Source organism: Medicago sativa, chromosome 7, assembly GCF_051527215.1.
Source record: "Medicago sativa cultivar Bolivia chromosome 7, Bolivia_mono, whole genome shotgun sequence".
In the NCBI taxonomy this organism is placed as follows: Eukaryota; Viridiplantae; Streptophyta; class Magnoliopsida; order Fabales; family Fabaceae; genus Medicago; species Medicago sativa.
In genome coordinates this window covers 19,837,643-19,860,739 of record NC_140755.1, presented here as the reverse complement: position 1 = coordinate 19,860,739, position 23,097 = coordinate 19,837,643, and the positions used below count along the sequence as shown (strand labels likewise).

General features: G+C 34.4%; 2 protein-coding genes across 2 annotated transcripts; both read left to right on the top strand.

Annotated features, from left to right (window-relative positions):
* On the top strand, window positions 1–10,804 carry LOC146904884 (uncharacterized). Its single transcript, XM_085726368.1, has 14 exons — window positions 1–254; window positions 480–556; window positions 3,686–3,763; window positions 5,265–5,343; window positions 5,556–5,617; window positions 6,275–6,373; window positions 8,624–8,713; window positions 8,785–8,859; window positions 8,942–8,974; window positions 9,086–9,166; window positions 9,306–9,359; window positions 9,588–9,650; window positions 9,743–9,811; window positions 10,217–10,804. Exons 1-14 carry the CDS (start codon window positions 212–214, stop codon window positions 10,415–10,417), a joined length of 1,104 nt encoding a protein of 367 aa, XP_085582494.1. The 5' UTR covers window positions 1–211; the 3' UTR covers window positions 10,418–10,804.
* Window positions 10,805–11,765: 961 nt separating this feature from the next.
* LOC146904883 (zinc ion binding/nucleic acid binding/hydrolase) lies at window positions 11,766–21,458 on the top strand. The gene is made up of 14 exons (XM_085726367.1): window positions 11,766–12,027; window positions 12,300–12,778; window positions 13,500–13,604; window positions 14,443–14,698; window positions 14,786–14,848; window positions 16,519–16,593; window positions 16,720–16,841; window positions 17,712–17,779; window positions 17,872–17,959; window positions 18,051–18,191; window positions 18,262–18,482; window positions 19,336–19,609; window positions 19,734–19,961; window positions 20,371–21,458. The coding sequence occupies exons 1-14, from the start codon at window positions 11,805–11,807 to the stop codon at window positions 20,803–20,805; spliced, it is 2,778 nt and encodes a 925-aa protein (XP_085582493.1). The 5' UTR covers window positions 11,766–11,804; the 3' UTR covers window positions 20,806–21,458.
* Window positions 21,459–23,097: the final 1,639 nt, after the last annotated feature.

Sequence of the window (23,097 nt, the reverse complement as noted above, 5' to 3'; positions counted from 1 at the left end):
AACACGAAGCTTAGCTAGCCACCGAGGGTTTCTTCGTCGTGGTTATTATTATCTTGTTCATCAATTCATTTCCATTCTCACTACCTACAACACAATCGTTCATCGCCAAACCCTAAAACGGTGCCGTTTTAGCGCGCGCAGAAATTCCTATATATTCCTATATATATAAAAGAGTGTTCCTCTAGTTTCAGAGGTTCACTGGTCACACACCATGGCTCTCTCACTCGGAAAGCTCACCATTCTCCTCGGCGCAGGTATACTCTCTCTTATTCACCTTCGAATTTCTCTTCCTTTGATTTCCATGGTTCCGTAGTTTGAATTTGTGATTCGTTGTGGTTGTGAATGAATTGAAGAATAAATTGGAATCTAGGTTATTATTGTAATGATTGTGGTGAATTTGGTGTGGAAATTGTTATTTGTGATGTTTTGGTGTGGAAATTGAAATGGATTACTAGAATGATTCGTTTTTGTGTTTTTAGGTCTTTTTGGTGGAGCAATGGCTTCTAAAGAAGGTGGATTGGCCGATTTTTCTGGTGTTGTATCTGGTGCTTTCAAGGTTGGTTTTTATGATTTTTGGTGAAGGATATATGAAGTACTTATACAAACGACACTGATACCGACACTTACACGGTGACACCGGTGATAATTTAAGAAAATGAATTTATTGAATGCAACAAATAAAATGTGTAGGTGTCGGTGTTTAACATACTTTTAAACACCTCGACATTGACATAGTCACCTATGAAGCACATAAACGATGTTGACACGATGCCACTGGTAATAATTTGGGAAGATGAATTAGTTGAATACAGTAACATGTGTGAGTGTCGTGTCGGTGTCTCACACAACTTTAATTAGAAGTGCCGGTGATATAGAGGTAGACGATGGCAATAAACTACATGTGTAATGTCAATTCAGTGTTAGAATCGACACTGATACGTAGATGCAAACACCACACTGGCACGTCGATACTGGTAATAATCTGAGAAAATGAATTAATTGAATGCAATAACACGTGTCAGTGTCGTGTTGTGTCTGGCATACATTAAATTAGAAGTCTCGGTACTAACGAGGTAGCCGTTGGTAATTATTTTAAAAAATGGAAGGGATTGAATATAACTATACATATGTAGTGTCGATCCGGTGTTAGAACCGGCACAGACATCAAACATGCTTTCAATCTGAAGTGTTAGTGCTACATAGTGAAGGATGTGTGGGTGTGTCAATTTATTATTCTGATGATGCAGATTGATAGATGACAGATGTGGTTTTCTTTTTTCCCCACAAATCTCTTTGGTTCATCTATGTGATAGAGCCATAGGAATATGTCCTGTATTTTCATATATGAAATGCAATTTCTCTCCTTTTGCTGTTCAAAGTAGTATGATTAAGATGCTGGTTAAAATAATACAATTTCTCTCCTTTTGCTGTTCAAAGTAGTATGATTAAGATGCTGGTTAAATAATTGACGTTCAGTTCAAACTTCAAAGAAATCTAGTTCAAAGCAGTGTGATTAACAGATTAAGACGCTGATTAAAATAATAGAAGTTAAGGTCCGAAAAAATCTAGTTGAAAACAGTGTGATTAAGATGCTGGTTAAAATAATTTCTTCAAAAAAAAAAAAAAAATATGCTGGTTAAAATAAATGAAGTTAAGCCCGAAGATATTCAGTTAGGAGCTATGTTGAATGTATACAAGGGAGAGAAGTGTAATTCAAGATTCTCTTTGGGGAGGATAGTGTAATTTACTCTATTTTATAAACAAGCCAAACCCAAACTTCAGATTTACCTATTCATAGAAATGAGCTAAGCTTTTTAAATGTGCTACTCGGCTCATTTATATTTGCAACCCAAGGGATTTGGTCAGTAGGAGTGAGGTGAATGATTCAATGGGATGTCCAACCCTTGAATGGAACATCCCATGTTTTTGTAAGAAGAAATATATGTAATGCAGGTTTTTTAGGTGTATAAGATGAAATATATGTAATTTAGGTTTTTGTAAGATGTTGGTTGCAATGTTTGATAATATATGAGATTGATGGTGCGGGCAGGCCATGGTAGACAAACTCGCGATCCAACTCGTAGGATCGTACGAGTTTGCGTTCTTGCAACCCATGACCGTGTCGGAAAGTGGCCGGAATCGTTTTTTGGTAGTCGCAGCTTGGATCGCCGTGGAAGATCGTGGGTACGGTGGAATCTGCGATCCATTCTGTTCGTTTTCCTTCCTTGAAGTTTCGGACCCTCGGGTCGGGTGCGCGACCCGGTTTCAACAAAAACGCGTTTTTGTTCATTTTTTGACTTTTCTGTGACTGAAACGGTTCTTTTGTCACCTCATTAAACCAATTAACTATTCTTTCTTTTTTGGAGATAAAACCAATTAATATTCTTTTGTCACTTAGTAAACCAATTAATTATTAAACCTTTCCGATACACCTAACTAAGCAATAATTTGTGGAAACTTTCAATTAGCCTTAAATTGTGAAACCTTACCAATGCCCTTCCCCCAATTCATAGCACTCTACTCTCTCTTCCTCTAGTTTAAAATTGAATTTTGAATACCTTTTAGTAATGCTCTATTTTTTCAACGATTAAATTATTAATAATGTGACTTAAAAAAGCCATAAACATAATAATAATAATAATAATGGTAAAAGAATATTTTTTTGTTTATTCATTTTTAATTAATACACAATTTATGGTTTATTGGTCAACTGATTTCACTGTCTCTCCCAAAAAAAAAAAGTGTTTTTCCACCTAAATATGTTACATTTATTTTTGTTGATCAGGCTGGAATTTTATACATGAATTTCTAGGCATATATATTTCAATTTGTAAATTTGGTAGGATCTTACGATCCGTGTTACGATCTCCCGATTCACGATCTTGTGACTCCTCCCCGATCTTGCGTAGGATCTCGAGTTTGTCTACCTTGGGGCAGGCACAAATACGATTCAAGCTATGTGCACTGAGTGTAAAAATCCTCTAGGTGTAATTTGTGACTGTAAAATGTCTATCAAAATCAAAGGAAATTTTAGAGTGCTGAGGTGGATGCGTTAGTATAATAATATGAATTGAAGATAATGGTATCATGGAAAAATTTGGAGCCGGAGAATATTTTTTGAACTTGCCTAAGGTGGGTTTCATCAGTGAGAAAAATGGATCATATGAAACCTATGGTAGATGTTTTAATTCAAACCAGATGCCTTAGTATAATAATATGAATTGAAGATAATGGTATCATGGAAAAATTTGGAGCCGGAGATTTTTTTTTTAACTTGCCTAAGGTGGGTTTCATCAGTGAGAAAAATGGATCATATGAAACCTAAGGTGTTTTAATTGCAAGAAAGAAACTATTACAAATTGAAAAAGACATTGTTATTAATAGATTTCTAAGACTGTTGTTTTGCTAGAACCCAACGTCGGCTGATTATTACCTAAGGCATTTGATTCCAGCTTTCATTGTTGGTTGTTGTATGTTATTCAGAAGTTCAAAAACATCTCTTCAATTTATGCTGCATCTCAAAAAACCTAAGATTTGACAATATTCTGGGCGTTGTTATTAATTATTTGTTTTTAGGTCCAAATCTGATTCATACAGTGAGTCTATGAGTATGGGGGGCTGTCATTTATTGTTGATAAGTAATGTTGGAGGCTCTATACTGATTTTGGACTCTTTCTTTGGCCAGGTTTTTTTAAGGCAACTTAAAAGCAATGATTCTACTCCAACTGTTAAAAAGCCACACAATGATGTGTTGCTTGATCAGGTCTGTTTGTATGATGTTTTTCATTTTAATTAATCTTACTATGAAAAATTCTTATTATTGTTAAGTAGAGTTTCACGCAACCTGCCCTTCATCAGTTAGAGAATTTTAAATGTGACTTGAGTTTTGACTTTTGAGCATATGCATATATCGTTAAACATTTGTTATATAGTTACTAATGTACCTAATCTATGTTCTAACTTAATGCGCTGTACTTGTGTCGGAACTTCGAATAGTTTCATTTGCAAGTTTGAAAAGTTGAAACAGGTCAAACATACTATGTGTATCTATACAACAAACTCATGATTCTTCTATTATACCATTTTAAAGTGGGTGCTCATATATGGTTTTGCAAAATTTAGTCCCAGTCAAAACATATAGACCCATATAAAGTAGTGTTGTAAATTGCACGGTTTAACAAAGTGGGCCCTAGCCACCAACAGGCCTAGGCAGTTAACCACTGCCAATAGCAACCGCTGTATGCTACATCAATGCCAAATGCGTCGCGCATCACTGTCGTGACCGCCTCAGACGCATTCGCGTAGAACAACACGGCACATATCACTTGCAACAACGAGAAACAAAATAAAAGGTAAATTTGGACAGAAAAGCAGTGAAGAATCACAGTAGAAGGAGAAGGGGGAGGATGTAGAAGAAGTGAAGAATCACCATATGAACGGAGAAGACAAAGCGGCGTGCTTGAATCTCATGTTTTGCTAGGTTAAAGCTGAAGGGAGAAGACAAATGCTGGACCTTTAAAGCCTAATCTGCAAAAATAAACAACTAAAGGCACCATAAAATAGGTGGAACTTTGAGTACCTCAGGCTTTAAAAAAAACAACAATATTAGTTATAGTAATAATTAACAAATAATAAAATAACAACTTGACATAATCAAATGAAAATTATATTATGCATTTAGTAATAAAAGACCAAAAATTGAATAGAAAAATATTATTGTAAATTTGTTGGAAATTCCGCCTTAATTGCGGTCCGCCCCTAGTCGCCTAAATTGCAACCTTTGGTTAGCCTTCATTGCAACCTCCAACACCTTCATTGTGTTGGCTTTGAGAGGGTGGATTTAGTCCCACATCAGATAGATAGGACTCTTGAGAAGAGTTTATAAAGAGGAGGCACACCTCACCTTTCAAGCCGGTTTTGTAAAGATGAGTTAGGCCCCAAATTTCAACAAAATTTATCTGTAGATATTGGAAATATCATATTTGTGAACCTTACACTTCTTTCGTTTATACCTAAAGCATGTTATTGCTTCTTAAACTTGGTATGTATCATTTGGAAACAAGGGCAGATGAGGTATGCTAGTCATCGTATATAGTTCTCCAGATATTAGTTGCATATTTTTTCTCACTCAATGAATGGAATAAAAGCATGACCATATTTCATAGTTTATGCAGAACATTTAAATTTTATTTATTTACTTGTACGTACCAAATCTAATTGTAATATAGGGTAATTGAAATGGCTGCTTATACTTGTGATAACAGGTTAGTAACCTTCGGAAGCAAATAGAGGATCTTGTTAGAGATAATAAAGATATCATTATTGTAAATCCAAGTGGAACAGGTTATGCTTATCTACTGCCTTTCTCACATTATAGGGCTATTTTATTTTTATTATTCTTCAGTAATTCAATTAATGCTAACATGTTACTTTACTGTTTTCGCAATCATTGGCTCTAACCATTGTTTGCATGATTGTGCCCATATTTTTGTCTAAGCTAACAAAACTTTCCTTCGTATCTGTGTCATTTTCTGATATGCTTTGACAATGTACAGAAGGAAGAAAATATGCAGCAGTGGTCATTATTGGGGTAGGATGTGGATGCCTTTGGTGGAAGGTAGGGCATTTCTCTTCTGTGAATTGTTGATTTGAGGAACAAGATGTTGTAGCCATGCATCCTTGTAGGAAGTTTGTATGGCCGGAATTTATATTGAAATGTTGGTGCTTTTGATACCGTATGTGATATATATCACATGATCAATGTTGTATTTGAATGTTTATTAAATCATGCAAGATATCTGAACTTTTTTCCATGGGGTTCTCTTTCAAGTGTGTTGAGATTCGTTGAAATGGGGATTTGTGGCTGTTTAGGTTGTTGTGGTTTCTATCTGGTTGGATAAATTTGTCTAATATTCAATATATTTAGCCAAACTACATTGATCATTCTTTTCCAAGTGTATGCTTTATTAATTGTTAATTCAATTCATTTGAAGCTCAACTCATGTTGCTGCCAATATTCTCAACGTGATTTGGCGCAAAATAAATTTTTTATTACTTGAAGTTGGATGTTATTTAGTTGGAACTAATCAAGAAATTTCTGTGGATAAACCTTACTGGCTAAAATCAACTCTTTGAAATATGGTGGAAAATCAACAAAATTATTGGCATAATAGTGCATGTTTCCTTTATTATCTGTTATGACCATAAATTCTTGAAAGCTTGTCCCCTTTCTCTATGAAGATGATTGAGTTTTATTGCCTTTGTATATTTACAGGGATGGATTCCTCATATGATGTTTGCAACAAGGCGTAGTTTAAATGATGCTTGTACAGGCATAGGTAAACAGCTGGGGAAGGTTTATGAATCAATTGAGGTAATTTTGTTGTGGTATAATTTGTTTTTCTTAGATTGTGATAAAACGCACATTTTGTCTTATTGATGACCTTAAATGATAGCTTTTTATTAGCTAGGATATATGATAATTTGATGGGTTTACTTTGGCTGCATAAAATAGCTTTGCCCTGACATCCAATAAGAGTTAATGTTTTGGCCATGTCATACTAGTATTTTGAAATAATTCAATGAAATTAAAAAATCTAAATCTAATAAAAATCCTGACAGCATTGTTCTCCCCCGTTGTTTGTCAAACTCCATTCATCTTCGCTCCTGCAATCCTAACAACACATCTCTTTATCTTGTCTAACTTCCTCGACCCAAATTCCTTCTTGTTAATGAGGTCATTGTGCACTTTACTTTTACCCACACGACACACAAAATGTAGCCAACCATTATTTAGTATTACTATCCTATGAAGCACGGACACAGACATGGACACCGGACACGTTACAGATAATAATTTGAGAAAATGACATAATTCAGTGTAATCATAGGTGTTGTGTCGGTGTTGGACACACCTAATTTGAGGAACGTCCATGCTTCATAGTTACTATCTCATCAGAGCGGCTGGCGGCCACACTAGTACCTGGTGCGTCGCATACTACGGGTGTGGGTGGAGCAGACGAGCGCTATACAGAATTGTGGCACTGTTCACGTTTGGCATGGCAGTACATGTAGCGCCACACTAGGTTGGGGCCTCGAAACCTGCAATACCTGCTCGTCTGATATTGTTTCCGGTGCTCTTCCAACTTCAGTGACAAGAAAAACCCATATGTTTTTTTTTGGTGATGATAAATAGAGAGGGGGAAGGAAGGGGGAGATGGTGATGGAGAAGAAAGAAGTTCATGAAATGAAACATGCATACCAATGTTCAGTAAAAGTGGGACAAACCACTTCAAAACAAAATCCCTATCAAAATTTGTTCTATCCATCTGATTTCCCCAATCGAAATTGCAACCCCCTTTTTTTCTTTTTTTCTCTTATGTTAATTCTATTTAAGTCATGGTGGAGCAAAGCTCTTTGACAATTTCTTTGATATCCCAAGTTTTACTTTTGCTCTCTCAAGCCCCTCTTGAAACAGTTTCTTGTGATGCGTATTTAGGCCTTTCTTTATATCTGCTGCCTCTGATATAACTCTGTCAGATTGGTTCAGATATTTTACCTTTCAAGTTGTATTGTATGCACTGAACATACTGTCAAAAAGAAAAAAATTGTACATGCCAAATCTATGAAGGGAGGCTTAAGAGGAAATAGACAAAAGCAAAACGATTTCGTAAAGTGGTTTCTGTTTTGGAGGAAACAAACCAAAGCAAGTGATTTGAAAATGGTGTGCGGAACTGAATTGGCGACTTGGCGTGCAAAACTGAAGATGGATGAAAGTCACACAACAGAAGCTGTGTTCTGGCTCCAAATCTTATATTTGCACGTGGGTTTTCGCTAAGTCGGGCAACCTCGTTATAGACCATAACTGGGACTTGAAAAAGAACAGATGCCAACAAATGGATGAATTGGATGGCTTACGTTTGTCTGACTTTGCGAATGTGGGATTCCCGGAATCCACATCCTCCTTTTACACTGTTTTGTTTCTTTCTTTTGCCTCTAAGCTCTAATTTGATCAAAATAATTATCAAAAACACTAAAAATATGTATATTATTTGGTTTATAAAACACTGTAACAAATCTAATAAATGAAAAATGAAAGAAAATAAAGTTTTTTGTTTATATGTTGTTGAAAATTGGCACCGACACAACTTTATCAATATCTTCATACAACTGAATTAAACCTGTTGTTGATACTTCCGCGATATGTCATAATCAACTACGAAGACCTGCAAAATTAGCAAACTATGAGGTAGTCTGAGACGCGCTGTCAAGGATTTTCTGCATAGTAGCTTGTTTAAGAATTGTTTTGGTTCTAATTTGACATACAGGGAAGAAAAACCAGTTAACTTAATTGATTATCTATTTTATAACCACATTCAATTGACCTTCCATCTTGATTTATCTGCCAACTGTGTAATCTTATTTACGTGAAAATTTCAGTGCTTAATGCGCATTTCATTTACATCATGATATAAAATTAATTTTGAGAAGAGCTTTGTGTATTTTTACAGTTCAGAGCTTTTTATCTCTGCTTTCTGTTCAGTTTACCTTTCTTACTTTCTAAAGACTGAGAACAAAGCCACTGCTTAAGCATTTACGATTTACTTATCTGTGATGATTTCAGGATGCCCAGAGGAAGATAGGTGGAAGAATTATCGGTGTTGAAAAACACATAGATCAAATTGAAGCCATTGCAGATGATACCCAAAAAAATGTGAGTACAAATGTTTGGAGGCATTGTTTTTGGCTTCTTTGTTGTCAACAATAAATTAACTTCTGTTACAGATCAATGCTATACAACGCGACACAGAGGAAATAGGTGGAGATATCAACAAGTTTCACATTATAATCCGAACTATTGTAAGTCATTTGCAAGAATTCAGTTATTTCTTTGAAAAATTTGCTGGATATCCAACTTTAGCTTGATTGCTTTGGTTTTCAGGAAGATAAAATCACTTTAATAGAAGGGAATCAGGTATATTCCATTAAATTTTAGTTATTGATATTCAGTTATATATAACCCTTGTTATTATTTGAAGGGTGTAATATCGTTTGTTCCTATGATTTACTTTTTCTGTCTGCTTAGGGTGCCACAAATGATAGAGTGAAGGGAATGTGTCTACTTACCGAGAGTTTGCAGAAGGGCTCTACTCCACAGTATATTCAGGCATGAACCCATCTATCATTACAAATGGATTTTTGTTTACTCTGGCTTGGCTTCATAATTCGAATATCAGATTATTTTTTTATCATGTTCTTTCTATTTATTTTCTATTTTGTTAGTAATAAGTCTTTGAATTATGTAGGGATCTTCATCCATGCCAGCCATTGAGCTACCACCAGTTTCACCATCTTCCAGGGTAAGCGTTTTCCTTTTGCATGCATAGTGTGCCCTTTTAGAAAACTGTATTACGCATTAGACATGATAGCATCGTTTATTGTAAATTAATAGGAAATTTAAATTTAACAGTGCATTTAGATTTTGTAGTTAATTATAATCCAAATAATGATTATATATAAGTTTTACTTTATACTTCAGTGCTCTCCATTTTTGGAACTTATACCTATGTTATATCTTAATTATACAGGCTTTGCAGTCAGGTCCTTCCAGGCTATATCTTGAGCAGCCTTCTATTACACCAATATCAAGGGTAACTTTCAATTGAAAGCTTTCTATGCACCCTTGCCATTATGCTCTGATTATTAGTTTCTAATTTTTTTCAACCTTTTGTTCTCTTATCAGACTGGATCTGTGCCTCCAACTAGGTCAGCTGATCCACCATCTCCATCAAATACTGTCGGATCTGACCAGGTTTGCAATATTTCTGATTTACTTTATTCAGATAATTTACTGAATAGGCCTTTAAAAAGAATAGTATTTTATGACTTATCTCCTTTAGATGAGTTATATGACGGCCAAATAAGGGTTCCAATTCTTTATATTTGTACATTTTAAAGATAAAATGGTCCATTCCTTTATGTTTGTGCATTTTATTTGTTTTTGGCTGACATGGTTGACAAGGTTGTTATGTTCATCATTGTTGCTATGAAATATTCTCTCTACAAAATTTCAAACCCAGTTATATTTTTATTGATGTCCTTTTTGCAAGAAAAAACCATTTCCATTAGGTTTAAATTTCTTTCTAGTTCCAATCTCAATTTTAATTTTGTTAACTATACTAATATTGTAGTCATAAATTGCCATCTATCTTTTCAGGAGAGTAGTCCAATATCTGATGAGAGAGATCTCTCCAGTAGTCGTGTGGATTCGATGAAAACCCCTCCTGCAGGAAACAAGATCAATGAATCTAGTTCTGGTGGCTTTCTTGGGATAAATTTCTCAAGTGTCTATGCTCCGTTGCTGAGAACGCGCAGTGTGACAGGCGCAGTATTACAACAAACCCGACCAAGTAGTTAATAACAGTACCACCGAGCCTGATTATTATTTTTCGTTGGTTTCCAGTAAATTATCGATGGTTTTGGATATTTTTGGGGGGATGGTGTACACCAATTACAACTATGTCAGCGCCAGTCTTATTAGAGAAACGACTGAGCAGTGTATTGTGAATTTTGCAGAGATGCTATTTTTCAGTTTCCTTGGATTATTACTAAAATAAGAGTTTCTCCATTATTTAACTACTGGGGAAGGCAAGTGAAGTTTAATGGTCATGAACTCTTTAGTCTCTTTATTTATTTATTTAGGAATGAAATACAAAACCTTGTCAAGAATTTTACATGTTTGAGGTTTCTGTTGTATAATATATTTTATCCTAGTTTTATAGCAAATGTAGTTTTGCATTAAAAATCTCGGAAAAAATAATTATTTCTTTTTGTTTTTTGAGGGGAACTATTTCTTTCGTTTAAAAGCTACACAATTTGCATCTTTGGTTAAAATATCATTTTCGAGTTAACCAACACACCTACAAGTAAATCTCCACTTTTCCATATTTGTATTGTATCTCGAGGTTTAAATTTTGATAGCTATACTCCTTCACTTGCCAAGTATAACTTCCCATTTCCATATTTGTCCTTGCAGCTTATTTCAAGCATTTTACGATTTTGTTTCTACCAAAAAGCAGGCATGTTTTACACGTTAAATAGACAATCAGTATTTTGAGGTTGTATTTAAATTACGATTACAAATTGAACTTGTGTCCACATCACGAGGTTTTATTGAAAGACAATTTTTTACACCCACAATATCTCCATTAAACACCTCTCAAAAAATATATCTTCGTTAAACTCTCTAAAATATAAATCCTCCTAGGTTGACTTTATAGTGTTGACTTGAGATCTTGAGTGTATTCGAGAGAAATACACTCAAGGTTCTAGACTCGATTTTCTCCAACACCGTTTTTGATAGGCAAGTTTCACTTCTTAAAAAAAATCAATTTACTATATATATAGTGAATAGTCATGTGTATACATTTTTTTTAAAAAATATACACAGTAAGTAGATCATCTAATGGTAGTTAAAGAAAATGTGAGGTATGTCTGTTAATTTTTAGAACAAAACTTACATATATTTTTCTAGATGTTTTGTTATGGTTCTTTACTTGCAATTCATTTTTTGTGCATATAATAAACAAGGAACAAAAATTACATGTATTTTCTTAGATTTTAATGAACGAATTAGATATCGAATCTTATGAAATTCTATAAATGTAATTTTGTTCCTTGTTTCAATATTTCGTGTAATAAATACAAAAAAATATAAAACTTAAAACTTTTGGTATAAAAAGAGGGAAGTAGGAAGCGGGAAATTAAAGGGTTTCATTTCATTTTCGCAGCGGCGCAGTTCAACAATGGTACTAAACGGCAGAGAAAGTTTGATTCGATTAATCGGAAAACGTCGTCGTTTCCTTCCCAATCGTCTGTCTATCCTCTCCGATCCCGTTCCTCTCTCACACCAGCAACCGGAACAACCTAGTACAGCCGGTAACGACACCCGTGAAAACGACGTCGTTATCTGCCCCGTTTGTTCACTCTCTCTTCCCGATGACAACCGCCTCATCAACTCTCATCTCGGTAATACTTCGTTCATCATCTTTTTTTATTTCACATTTCAATCAACCACGTCTCTGATCGAAGGTGTGTCTGGTGTCTGATACGTGTCAGTGTCAACCGACACCAATAATAATTTGAGAAGTGTCAACTGATTCTAATAATAATTTGAGAAAATGACATAATTCACACGAGTCGGATATCAGACACTGGACATACATTCGATCAGAAGCGTGGGTGGTGCTAGATAGATTTCAAATTAATTTTTCAATTTCTTTTTCATTTCAATTTTTCAGATTCGTGTCTCTCTGAACCTAAACGAAGTGGAACGAAACGAAAACTTACACAACAAACCCTTCTTCAGTTAAACTTCACTCGCCCTGTTAATCTTACCCACACGCCTTCTTACGAAGAACAATTCAAGTTAACCGAAAGTCACAGTGTTGATAATGCCCACACGCCTTCAGGCGTGCCGGATAACACATGTCGAGAACAATTAGAGTTAACTGAAAATCACAGTGTTGATGTTGATCTTGTGGATTCTGCAATTGTTGCCACTGCTTCTTCTTCGTTGTCCCCGAATTTCAACGAGATTGATACTCATCAGCATGATGATATTGCTGATGATGTTGATGATAAATGCGATATTTTTGGAGTGAAGTTTGAAACTTTGATTGTGGGTCGGAGATATGCTGATAAGGAGGATGTATGTGTGGGAGACACTGTCTCTCTTTTGAGAGACACACAGAATGTCAAGGATCCAAATGCTATCAAGGTTTTTGTTTATTTCGTTTTTTTAGTGTTACTTGCAAAATATTGTTGCTAAATATATAAGTTATTTCCAAATTATTAGTTTTAATACGCTTTCACCTATCAACCAATCACAAATTACACTTTGATTTTTAAAGTAGATTTATGATTAAAGTTAACTATTTTTTGTGATACAACTATTGTTATTGATTGAAAATGTGAAAAATCATTTGTTGTCGGGACATATCAATTGAATATATAATTTGTTTTTGTAATTTTAGTGTTGAAGTTATTATATTGGGTCAAACTCATCTTTACAGAACCAACTTGTGAGACGAGGGCTGCCACTGTTTATAAACTCATTTGACTTCATATTTATCCTATGTGGGACTTGTTTTTCTGAGTACACCCCTCACACCCAACATTATTGGATTTGGTGCGTAGATATAAATGGTGGTGGCCCGGATTGATAGGCTCTAGTACATATTATGTTTATTATGTTTTTTATATTGGGGCCTAATGCTTCCTTACAAAACGGGATTATAAGATGAGGGGTGTCACTCTTATATTGTTGTAACTTCAAAAATTAACTAGAGTAATTTAAGAATATTTATACATAAAATTGACAAGTTAAAAGCACTACTATTTTTCTTATTATACGTGATAAAATGAGCTTATAATATGGGACAGCAGAAGAATTTTATGTGGAACTTTAAGGAACTAGTTACCCCTGTTGGTTGTTTCAGGTTGTTTCTACAGATTCTGAGTCTTCTAAATTTCTAGGTTATCTCCCTCGCGAGCTGGCACAGTATCTATCTCCTCTAATTGACAACTACAACATTGTATTTCAGGTATTATAAGCTTTGACCTGAATGTGATTTGTTCTTATGTAGTTACGTACTCTTTGTTTAGCAATTATTCTTTGCTTTGTCATTTAGTTCGTACATAAATTAAGCATTGAAAAATGTTGGTAGAAGTTTCATCGGGTTCATATGATGAGAGTAACGGGGATTTGCAGGCACTAAGAAAAGGTTTGAGCCTTTTACGGTTAGATTTGTGGGTACTTTAAGATTAGTGTTTTCCACTTTCAGGGCTTTTGAAGAAAATTGAAAATTCAACTATCAAGATTCAATAGGGAGGATCGATGTTTTTCCACAGATATCTGTTCTAGGTAGTTGATAGTATGTTGGCAATATAGAGGATGATGAGGCGTTCTTGTCAAAAGAAAAAAGAAACCTGGGCATTATACACCTTCAAGATTGGTGCAACATGCTTGTCATGATTCTCTAGTGTTACCAATCTACAAAAATACAGTTTTACTTATCCTACAAAAGTTTGGAATAGAATCCCAATTCCATAAAGTCTGAAACTCCGATCTACTATTAAGTTCAGAAGAGGATATATATATAAAGATAGTCCAATAATCACCTATTACATTATATTTATGACCGGCATTCATCTAGATCTATTTGATAATTATTCTAATTACATATTAACTAGAGTTCTTCCATAATTGTTAATCTACTTGATTAAGGCTAGTCATAACTGTAATGATTAGCATTTTGCAATTTTTACTTGCTAGTGATTTATACTTAAAAATTTAATTGATCCCTATAATTACTCCAGAATGTATGGATTAAGCTACTTGATTGAAGTTCTCATTATTTTGTTCTTTGGAATTTGTTCTAGGGACATGTCACTTCTGTTCCGAAACAATCTACTGATGCTGTTCCAATTCAGATTATGTGCCACAGAACACCGGATGATGAAAGAGAGTATGAAGATGAGACTTTTAAATGCTTATGGAAGAATGCTCGGCATGTTGTTGAGTCTGCTATCAAGAATCCTTCTTCTGTAAAGTACCAAATGAATTTTTCTCTTATGCTACAAGAGGTGTTAAGAAATAATATTCACCTTCTAACAGAAGATGAAAAAACCTATACGGGTATTAATTTTAACATAACACTTGTGATTTTTATTTCTTGGAACTTTTTTAATCAGATAGTTTAAACAATGTCTCATCCATTGACAGAGTCATTCACTTCACTCTCAAATGACAGCCAGAGGCTCTTCATTCGGCTATACACTAGAAAAGGTAATTGGAATATTTGAAACTTATCAATTTTTATATTTAATGCTTGCTTTTGTCAAAAAAAAATATTTGGTGCTTGCAGTATTTATGAATTGGTAAGTAGTAGTAGTACAGAACGGATTTTGTGAACCGTGATCAAAATGTAAAGACTGTAGAACGAAATGATCTCATTAATGGAATAGAATTGAGTTTTTCATATCCCTCGGCACCTTAATATTAGAGGTACTTGAGGATAATACTATGGGTGTGTTTCATCTGCTATAAACTAAGGGAGTGGACAGGACAACTCCAGTTGTATTGTGTTTGATTTTAAAACTGTTCATGGGACTAGACAAACTGGAAGGCACGAGACTAGACAAAAATTATAATTTTTGTCTCTCACTAAACCACGAAACAACTTTTTGTCCCAAGCGCAAATTGTCTAAAATACCAAAATAACCTTTTGTCCACCAAACATGGTACAAGATAAAAAGTTGTTCAATACCTTAAAAGTTTGTCTTGTGTTGTTCTGTCTTGGGTGGTGTTGTTCTGTCTTCAGTTTTGTGCTCTGAAGCATGGGAACTCCAAAAGTGGTGAAGTGCCCCAACTGGGTAGGCGGGTACACACCGTATCGGGTACACGTCGTAAGTACCGAACCGTGCCCATTTTTACTCAGTTGATTCATCGTAGTGGGTACGGCAAAAACGTACCGACAATAGAAAAATAGAAGAAATTATTTTTTATTTTATTTCAATTCTCTCGCTTTTGATGAAAATAGTGGAGGAGATGAAAAAAAAAAAGTAAATCTATGAGGCGACATAATGATAGAAGTGTGATTAGGCACATGATTAAAATAAGAATAGAGTTATAATGTTTTTTTATTATAATTGATTTTTATTCTATGCATGTTTTTTTAACAACTAGTACTAGTAATTTACTCGTAGAATATTTTTTATATTTTTTATATTAGTGTACTCGTACCTTCATTTTTTTAGATTTGACGTATTACGTACCGGGTACTGTACCCGTACCTATGCATCATAGGTCTTGTGTCTAGTGTTGTTCTGTCTAGTACTTACCTTTTACCTGATCAAACTCACCCTTTATGTTATGTACAAAAGAGGTCATAAAGACAGTTATGTTCTGCAACATAAAACAAAAGACGTCTTACATGCATTCTGCTTTAGCCAAATCACCAAAAGACCTCTTACATATAACTACTGCACACTGCCATAAAACTTTGTGCACCGGTCGTAGTCTTGCCAAAATCTTTTAACTTAACCAACGGACACTGATATATATTAACTACACAATGGATTCAGAAAATATGCCAAGCATAGTGTGAATTAGAGTATTTGTGGGTGGTGTAAAATAAACTTGTGGATATATTTGATTTAGAACAATATTGTAAACATAAGAAATTAAGAATATTATGCTTTATGATGTCTGGAAATTAGCAACATATCAACTAATAATTTCAATATTGCTGAACTGCTGTTCAAAAAAAAAATATTGCAGAAATTTTTTATATATAAATGAAATTAAATTTTGACTGGTCTGGTCCATGAAATGAAAAAGCTGATGCCCACCATAATATCTTAGACCATTGCAGAGTTGATTTCATATTAATTTTGTAATTGTTTTTTTGTTTGTTTTGGAATTGACATATTTTTCGTATTCTGCTCTTATGAAAGGACCTTGGTTTCGCATGTCTAGTATATCGTATCCCGAGATATTTGATGCTCAAAAGGCAGTCAAGGAACTTGCTGGTAATTTAATATAAATAGTAAGGTTTATTTTTATCTTTCCCTGCAAATATAACTGGTTTTCTCCTACTGGTAAATCTTGTTACTGCCACCTCTTTAATCTGTATCTTTGGGATGATTGTATTGCAGAGAAAGAATACATATGCTCTCTTGAAGATGGAAATCAACTATGTGAAAGTGACATGAATGATATATTGGATGTGCTCACTGTCTCTGAGCTGCGTGAAATTTGGTCTTTCTTGCTTAAAAAGGTTGGAATCAATCACTAGTTTTAAAGCCAGAATAGATTCTCATGTCACTATCTTGTGAATGGATTTCATTAGTTATAATAATAAAATTGTAAAATTCATCTATAGTAAAGCAGTCGATCTTACTTTGTGTACAAGTTGCATGCTTTCTGCATTCATAATCTGGGTATTAATATCCTTACTTGGATACGCCGTTGACTAAGTGAAACATGCCAGTTATAGTATTATTTATGATAGAGAAAGATTGCAATAGTTTCCCCCTTTTATTTAGCCCCTAAAACCCAGATCCTGCAGAGAGGCAAAGCACCATTGCTCAGCTTACAGTCGAAAAGGAAATAACATGCAAAATTTGACAACTTTCCTTGTTAGTTGTTGCTACCTTTTTATTCTTCTTTACTGAAGTTGGGAAATAAAGTTAGTGGATGTCCTGTGCCTTACTATCGTGTAATTACTTTTTTTCTTTTCAGATTGATAAAAGGAAAAACATTATATAGAATTAGTAGTTGGACTTTTTTTATTAGTTCTTACTACTTTTATTATCATTATATAGGATTGCGGTCTGAGCTTTTATGTCTGACATATTATAAGTGAAGGGAGCATTTTGGATGGATCCTTCTAAATTTGGCTGTATCCATAGTTAATGCTCCTAGATTGAATAATGGCTTCTGATGACTACATAGTAAGAGACATACTATGTGGACAGATACGGGTCAAACAATTGAACATTATACTGTGTTTATATAAATGGTAATAAGGTAGTCATAAGTCGGAGGTTATATATTTCATACATGTTATGACCACTCTCTTTTCCCATCAATTCTCTTATTTATGAGCCGGCTATAAAATTTATTATATACTATTTTGATGTTCTAGAGTTGTGGTCACGGAATGAAGAAGCAAGATCTAATTTCATCTATTCTTTCTACATATGCAGGATTATGGTATAAAAATTTAGTTGTGTTTTTACAATTTACGAAGGAGTCAATTAATGTTTTATATAATGCTTGATTCTTGCTGCTGCTGCTGTGTGCAGGACACACCTATTAACCACGATTTTGGATAAAACTGGTTTCTGTATCAAGATTTCTTCAAAAGCTGAATCTCTTATCTGGCGTATAGAGGTGAATGACTTATGTTGCTTTTATTGATTGTAGAGTTAAGTTAAGTTGGGTAATATATTTAGTCTTGATGCAAATAGTTTTTCTTTTGTAGAGGCTTTTCTTCTTAAATGGAGAGCAGGATCTTTCGTCCTTTCTACTAGTTGATATTGGAAAAGTCAAATATCCAACTTATACCTGCACAGTATCGAAACCAATATTCTCAAGTCGCACGAATCTTCTTGCATATGAAGAGGTAGATGTCTAATTTATGAGATACTTGTGGCCTTTTGTTTCTTCTTCCATGTATAACTTTTGTTTTACAGGCCATTGAACTGGCACAAATTATGGATGAAGCTCTTGATGCAAACAAAACTGATGTAGTATTGAGGTGCATAAAGATTGCTGAGTCCCGTGTATCCACTGTGTTGCCCATTGAATACTTGACTTCTGAATCAGTATCTACATTCCATCACTTATTAACAGCATCATGGGTATACTCCAAAGTGATCACATTAGGGATTTCCTTTCTTGAGCAAGAGCGGAGGTATGGAGGTTTGTGGTTTAATATACAAACACTTAACACATTTTTAAGAATAAAATCTTCAAAAGTTGTAGCAGAAACATTTGGACCTTGTGTAATACGGTATAATTAAAATCATGCACAAGTCGGTCATCACCACCACAATCCCAGCCGCATGCATTCACTATTTTCGGTGTTGACTGTTCCCTTTATTGCCGGAGGTCAAGAGTATTGTTTAGACTGTTTCCATGACATCAAATGAGTGGTAGATGTACCCAGTTTTAGGCCTCTTAGGGCACATCATCTTCTACGACCTCCCTTACCTGTCATAAAACTGGGTGCATCTACCACACATTGGCTGTCATAGCCACCCCTTCCTAACCAAATAAAAGCATTGCTTGCCTCTTGCCATCGATTAGCATTGGATTATTGAGTTTAGTTCTGCACAACATGTGACTACTTCAGTGATACTAGTACTGTTTCTGCCTTTTATCCTTTTAACTCGTTAGCTTGTTTATTTGTCCATGTTTACCGAATGCAACAACTTCACATGAAAAAAACACTGAATTCTATATTTGATGTTAAGCAATATGCAATTGCATATGGTCCAGTTTTTAGAATTAGTTGGACTTTTTCATTCTAATGATATGCTGATGCTGCAGTGCGTCATTTGTGCTCATAGTGCCCTTGGTTTCCATTTATGTAGAGATAAAATGATCTTATATCTCTTCTTACCAGACATAGTGCCCTTGGTTTCCATTTATGTAGAGATAACATGATCTTATATCTCTGCTTACTAGACACTGTCATTTTTGCAATTTTTTTTTATCGTGTTGTGTACTACAGATGATGAAGAAAAGCAACTTCTGTTTCTCAGGTACAGTGATGCAGTTGACTTACTTAAATGGCTGCAAAATGTTTACGCTTGTGATGTAAAAAGAGGATATTGGACACTGAGATTATCAGTTGACCTGGAGCATCTGGGTTACATTGATGAGAGCCTTCAAGTGGCTGAAAATGGACTGCTTGATCCATGGGTACGGGCTGGTTCAAGAATGGCGTTGCAAAGACGGGTTCTTCGCTTGGGAAAACCACCAAGACGGTGGAAAGTTCCTAGTTTTTCTAGGTCTGTACTGCGTAAGATCCCTGAGGTAATTGCTTTATTGTTTTAAGATTCTTGTCTCTGATCCACTTCCTTACGATTCTAGTGAAATTGACAATATAGATTTCCTGTAACATTTTGGCTTTCTCACACTGGCTCATGTGATTATTCAGGTTTATGTTCAAGGGAGACCTTTGAATTCTGAATTAGGAGCAAAAAACCGGTTTTACAATGAAGAAGGGACGCAATGCGGAGTAGAAGAGCTTGCTTTGCATTATTATGCCGGGGAGGGATGGCAAGGTGTTCATACAGAGAGTGGCATATGGTTAACTGTTTTTGGGCTTCTTATGTGGGATGTAATATATGCTGATGTGCCTAATGTTTTCTATACTAGATTTCAGGTACATTTTATTCAATGAGTAATTAACCTTTCATCTTTTCTCAAGTCTCAACTTTTTACTGCATTTGCATATTTCCCGTATGATTTGTTATAGCATGTTGTGAAATAAAAGAGTCCGTTTCTTAGAAAAATAGGAAGGCGGGATATTTTTTGAATGTGCTCGAGTGGTTTGCACTAAGCTGAAATTCTATTCATACTAAACTCTTAACAGTAGACGTTTAAAAGGAGATTAATAATATTGCTACTTCCTAAGTGCATGTATCATATTTTCTAAATACATGACTAACCATGTAGATGAACCATGTTGCTAAAACTCTCCATACTAACATCAATTTCAATATATATTTACCAACATATAGACTTGTAGTTACTACATGACAATGAACACTTATTGGCCTTTGAATTTACAGAATGCTCCTTTGGATTTGGGTACTGATAGCTTTTATACGGCAAGAAAGAGTATCATAGAATCACATCTGCAGCAAATTCGTGACGGCATGGCTGAGGAATTTCTTATTAAGTCATGGGAAACACATAATGGGACATCTTGTAGAGGAGTTAACTGGGACCGCCATTCTTTAGATGAGCTTCGTGCTGCAGTTACTTGTGTTGGGGGTTCTTGTTTGGCCTCTTTTTGCCTGCTTCTTTGTGAAGACTATCGAAGCTGGTCTAGTGGAATGCCTGACTTGCTGCTATGGCGTTTCTGTGGAGAATACAGTGGTGAAGCTAAGCTTGTTGAAGTGAAAGGTCCCAAGGATCGACTCTCGGAACAGCAGCGAGCATGGCTACTGATGCTTATGGATTGTGGATTCACGGTCGAGGTTTGTAAAGTGAAACCTTTATAGATTATAACACATATCATTACAGGCTGCTTAAAAGTAGAAGCACATAGAAGATTACAGCTCCCAGAAATATTTCTTCACGAGAAGAGTTCGCGTTGCAAAATTTCACTATCAATAAGCATTATTCTTGGAACAATAAGTCCTCTGGACCAAAAGTGAACTGTTCTGAATTGAAAGTAAGGAATACGAGGAAGTCAATGAACTGATGAAATACTGAAGCTCAGATCAGATATATTATATATTTTTTAATAGACAAATGTTTGCGGTTAGTTTGTTTGGGGAGGATGAATTCGTTAGCAGCAGGGATCGAACATGGACCTCTTAATTCTATGTTGGAGTTCCAACCTATATCAATGGACTACACCTTCAGAGACTCAAATCAAAATATATTGGTCCCACAAAATGATGTATGTGAAGGGGAGGGGTTCTGAGATATTTGCATTGGATTCCATCCTCCAATGGATTTACAGATTCTGAAGCAAATCTTCATGCTAAAAGTCTCTTATTATATTTCTACTTTTTTGCCTTATTCAGTCATTCTTTACCAAGTCTCCAAAATCGTAGTCAAGACTTTGGTTTGTTAAGTGAGATGAGCTATCTCATGTAAATTGAACTATATTGATCATAAATGAAAATAAAAATGATGTTATCCTCAATCACACAAGTGAGTATGATTGGTTTCAGCTTTTATAACCTCACTAAAGTTTGAATTGTACTAACTGTTTAAAAGGTATTTTCTCCATTTTGTTTATTCTCAAGTTTTAGATATACTAGTAGGTTCTTACCTATAATATGGTCGTAAAAAAATAAAAAAACTTAGAACCTAAATCAAGGGGCACCCACTAGATTGAGGGGGTATATGGTTCAATCATTGTCAAACTGGATAAGCCAATAAAACTATAACCTAAAGATATTGCTACTTTGATCTTTAGTTTAATATCATTTTTAAAACATTATGTTAATGTAAACAAACATACCTCTATCTTATTCAAAAGTAAAAAAATGGGAGTAGGTTAGATTCAGAGCTTTTGCATTTGTTTTTTGCTGTTAACACGATTAGAAATTTTGGACTGTTGAATGTGGCATGTCTACTTAAAATGGGAAAATCTTTTCCCTCTTGAACTTACAACTTGCAGTGAAAACATTCATTCGGTCACAACTCCAAATAAATATTAAAAATTATTTAGACGCATACAAATGGAAAAAAGATAAAAGAGGAAAGATTTAGTGAATGTTTGTTTTGAGGTGATAAGAATTAAAAGTGTTTTGTGTAATTCATGTTAAAGTGAGTTGAATTATAAATTTGAGTATAAGAATCAATTCTAAAATAAAAAAAACTACAAATTCAAGCTTCAAGTACAATCAGTTCTAAAAACAAAATTAGTTATACTCGAAAGCAATCAAACATGTTAGAATCAATTCTACATCTTCAAATCAATTTTGACTCATCTAAAAGTGGAACCAAAACACACACTTTTAATAAATAATTAAATGATATGACTCTTAATGGTTAAATGATTTTAATGTGATTGTAACCACGTAGATATAAATATTTATCAAACTTACATGTGTTGAAAAAGGTTTAAAAGCTCAAAGATCTGAAGATACAAAACATCATTTCAGTAACTGACAAAATCATTTCAGTAACACTTACAAAAATATACACTTAAGTTCTTAACTAAATCAAAGGTTCTAGGCTGTGTGATTGGTGCAATAGCTATCTCACTATCTTGGTGTCTAATACTTTTCTCCATATCAATTATAATAAATCCATTTTTTAAATATTATTAAAAACTTTTATTTGATTTTAAGAGAATATTATAAATTCTATGATATTATAACTTTTTTTTGAATGGCACTATGATATTATAAATAAGGGTCATGTTAACTTGTGCCCTAAGGGCACAAGTTAAGAAACTAAAAATGGAATTAAAAAGTAACTTTTGTATTGAAAAGACAAAATTTCAAACTTTTAATATATTGAATGCACAATTTTCAATAAAAAGTTTCTATATTTAGTTTCTAAACTTGTGCCCTTGGGGCACAAGTTAGCATTTCTCTACAAATAATACTTTTATTTTGTGACACCTTAAAAGAATGATCAAATGATGTACCAGAAGTTTCACACTAACACTTACTTGTTTGTGTAAGTTAGTAGTATTTAACAATTAGACAATAGTATATTAATATATCCAACGGGATTAGGTTTAATTGTGCTTAATTGACTTCACATATTTAGTTACTGTCAAGTACAATTGATTCCGCCTTTAAAATTGATTCTACTTAAAGATAAGA

What these genes read in the sequence shown, in the direction of transcription:
- LOC146904884 (XM_085726368.1), top strand. Translation starts at nt 212, where the DNA reads ATGGCTCTCTCACTCGGAAAGCTCACCATTCTCCTCGGCGCAG. An exon ending in TTGTATCTGGTGCTTTCAAG is followed by an intron (nt 557 to 3,685) that starts GTTGGTTTTTAT and finishes TTCTTTGGCCAG; the next exon opens with GTTTTTTTAAGGCAACTTAA. An exon ending in GTGGATGCCTTTGGTGGAAG is followed by an intron (nt 5,618 to 6,274) that starts GTAGGGCATTTC and finishes GTATATTTACAG; the next exon opens with GGATGGATTCCTCATATGAT.
- LOC146904883 (XM_085726367.1), top strand. Translation starts at nt 11,805, where the DNA reads ATGGTACTAAACGGCAGAGAAAGTTTGATTCGATTAATCGGAAAACGT. An exon ending in AGATGAAAAAACCTATACGG is followed by an intron (nt 14,699 to 14,785) that starts GTATTAATTTTA and finishes ATCCATTGACAG; the next exon opens with AGTCATTCACTTCACTCTCA. An exon ending in CTCTTATCTGGCGTATAGAG is followed by an intron (nt 17,960 to 18,050) that starts GTGAATGACTTA and finishes TTTCTTTTGTAG; the next exon opens with AGGCTTTTCTTCTTAAATGG.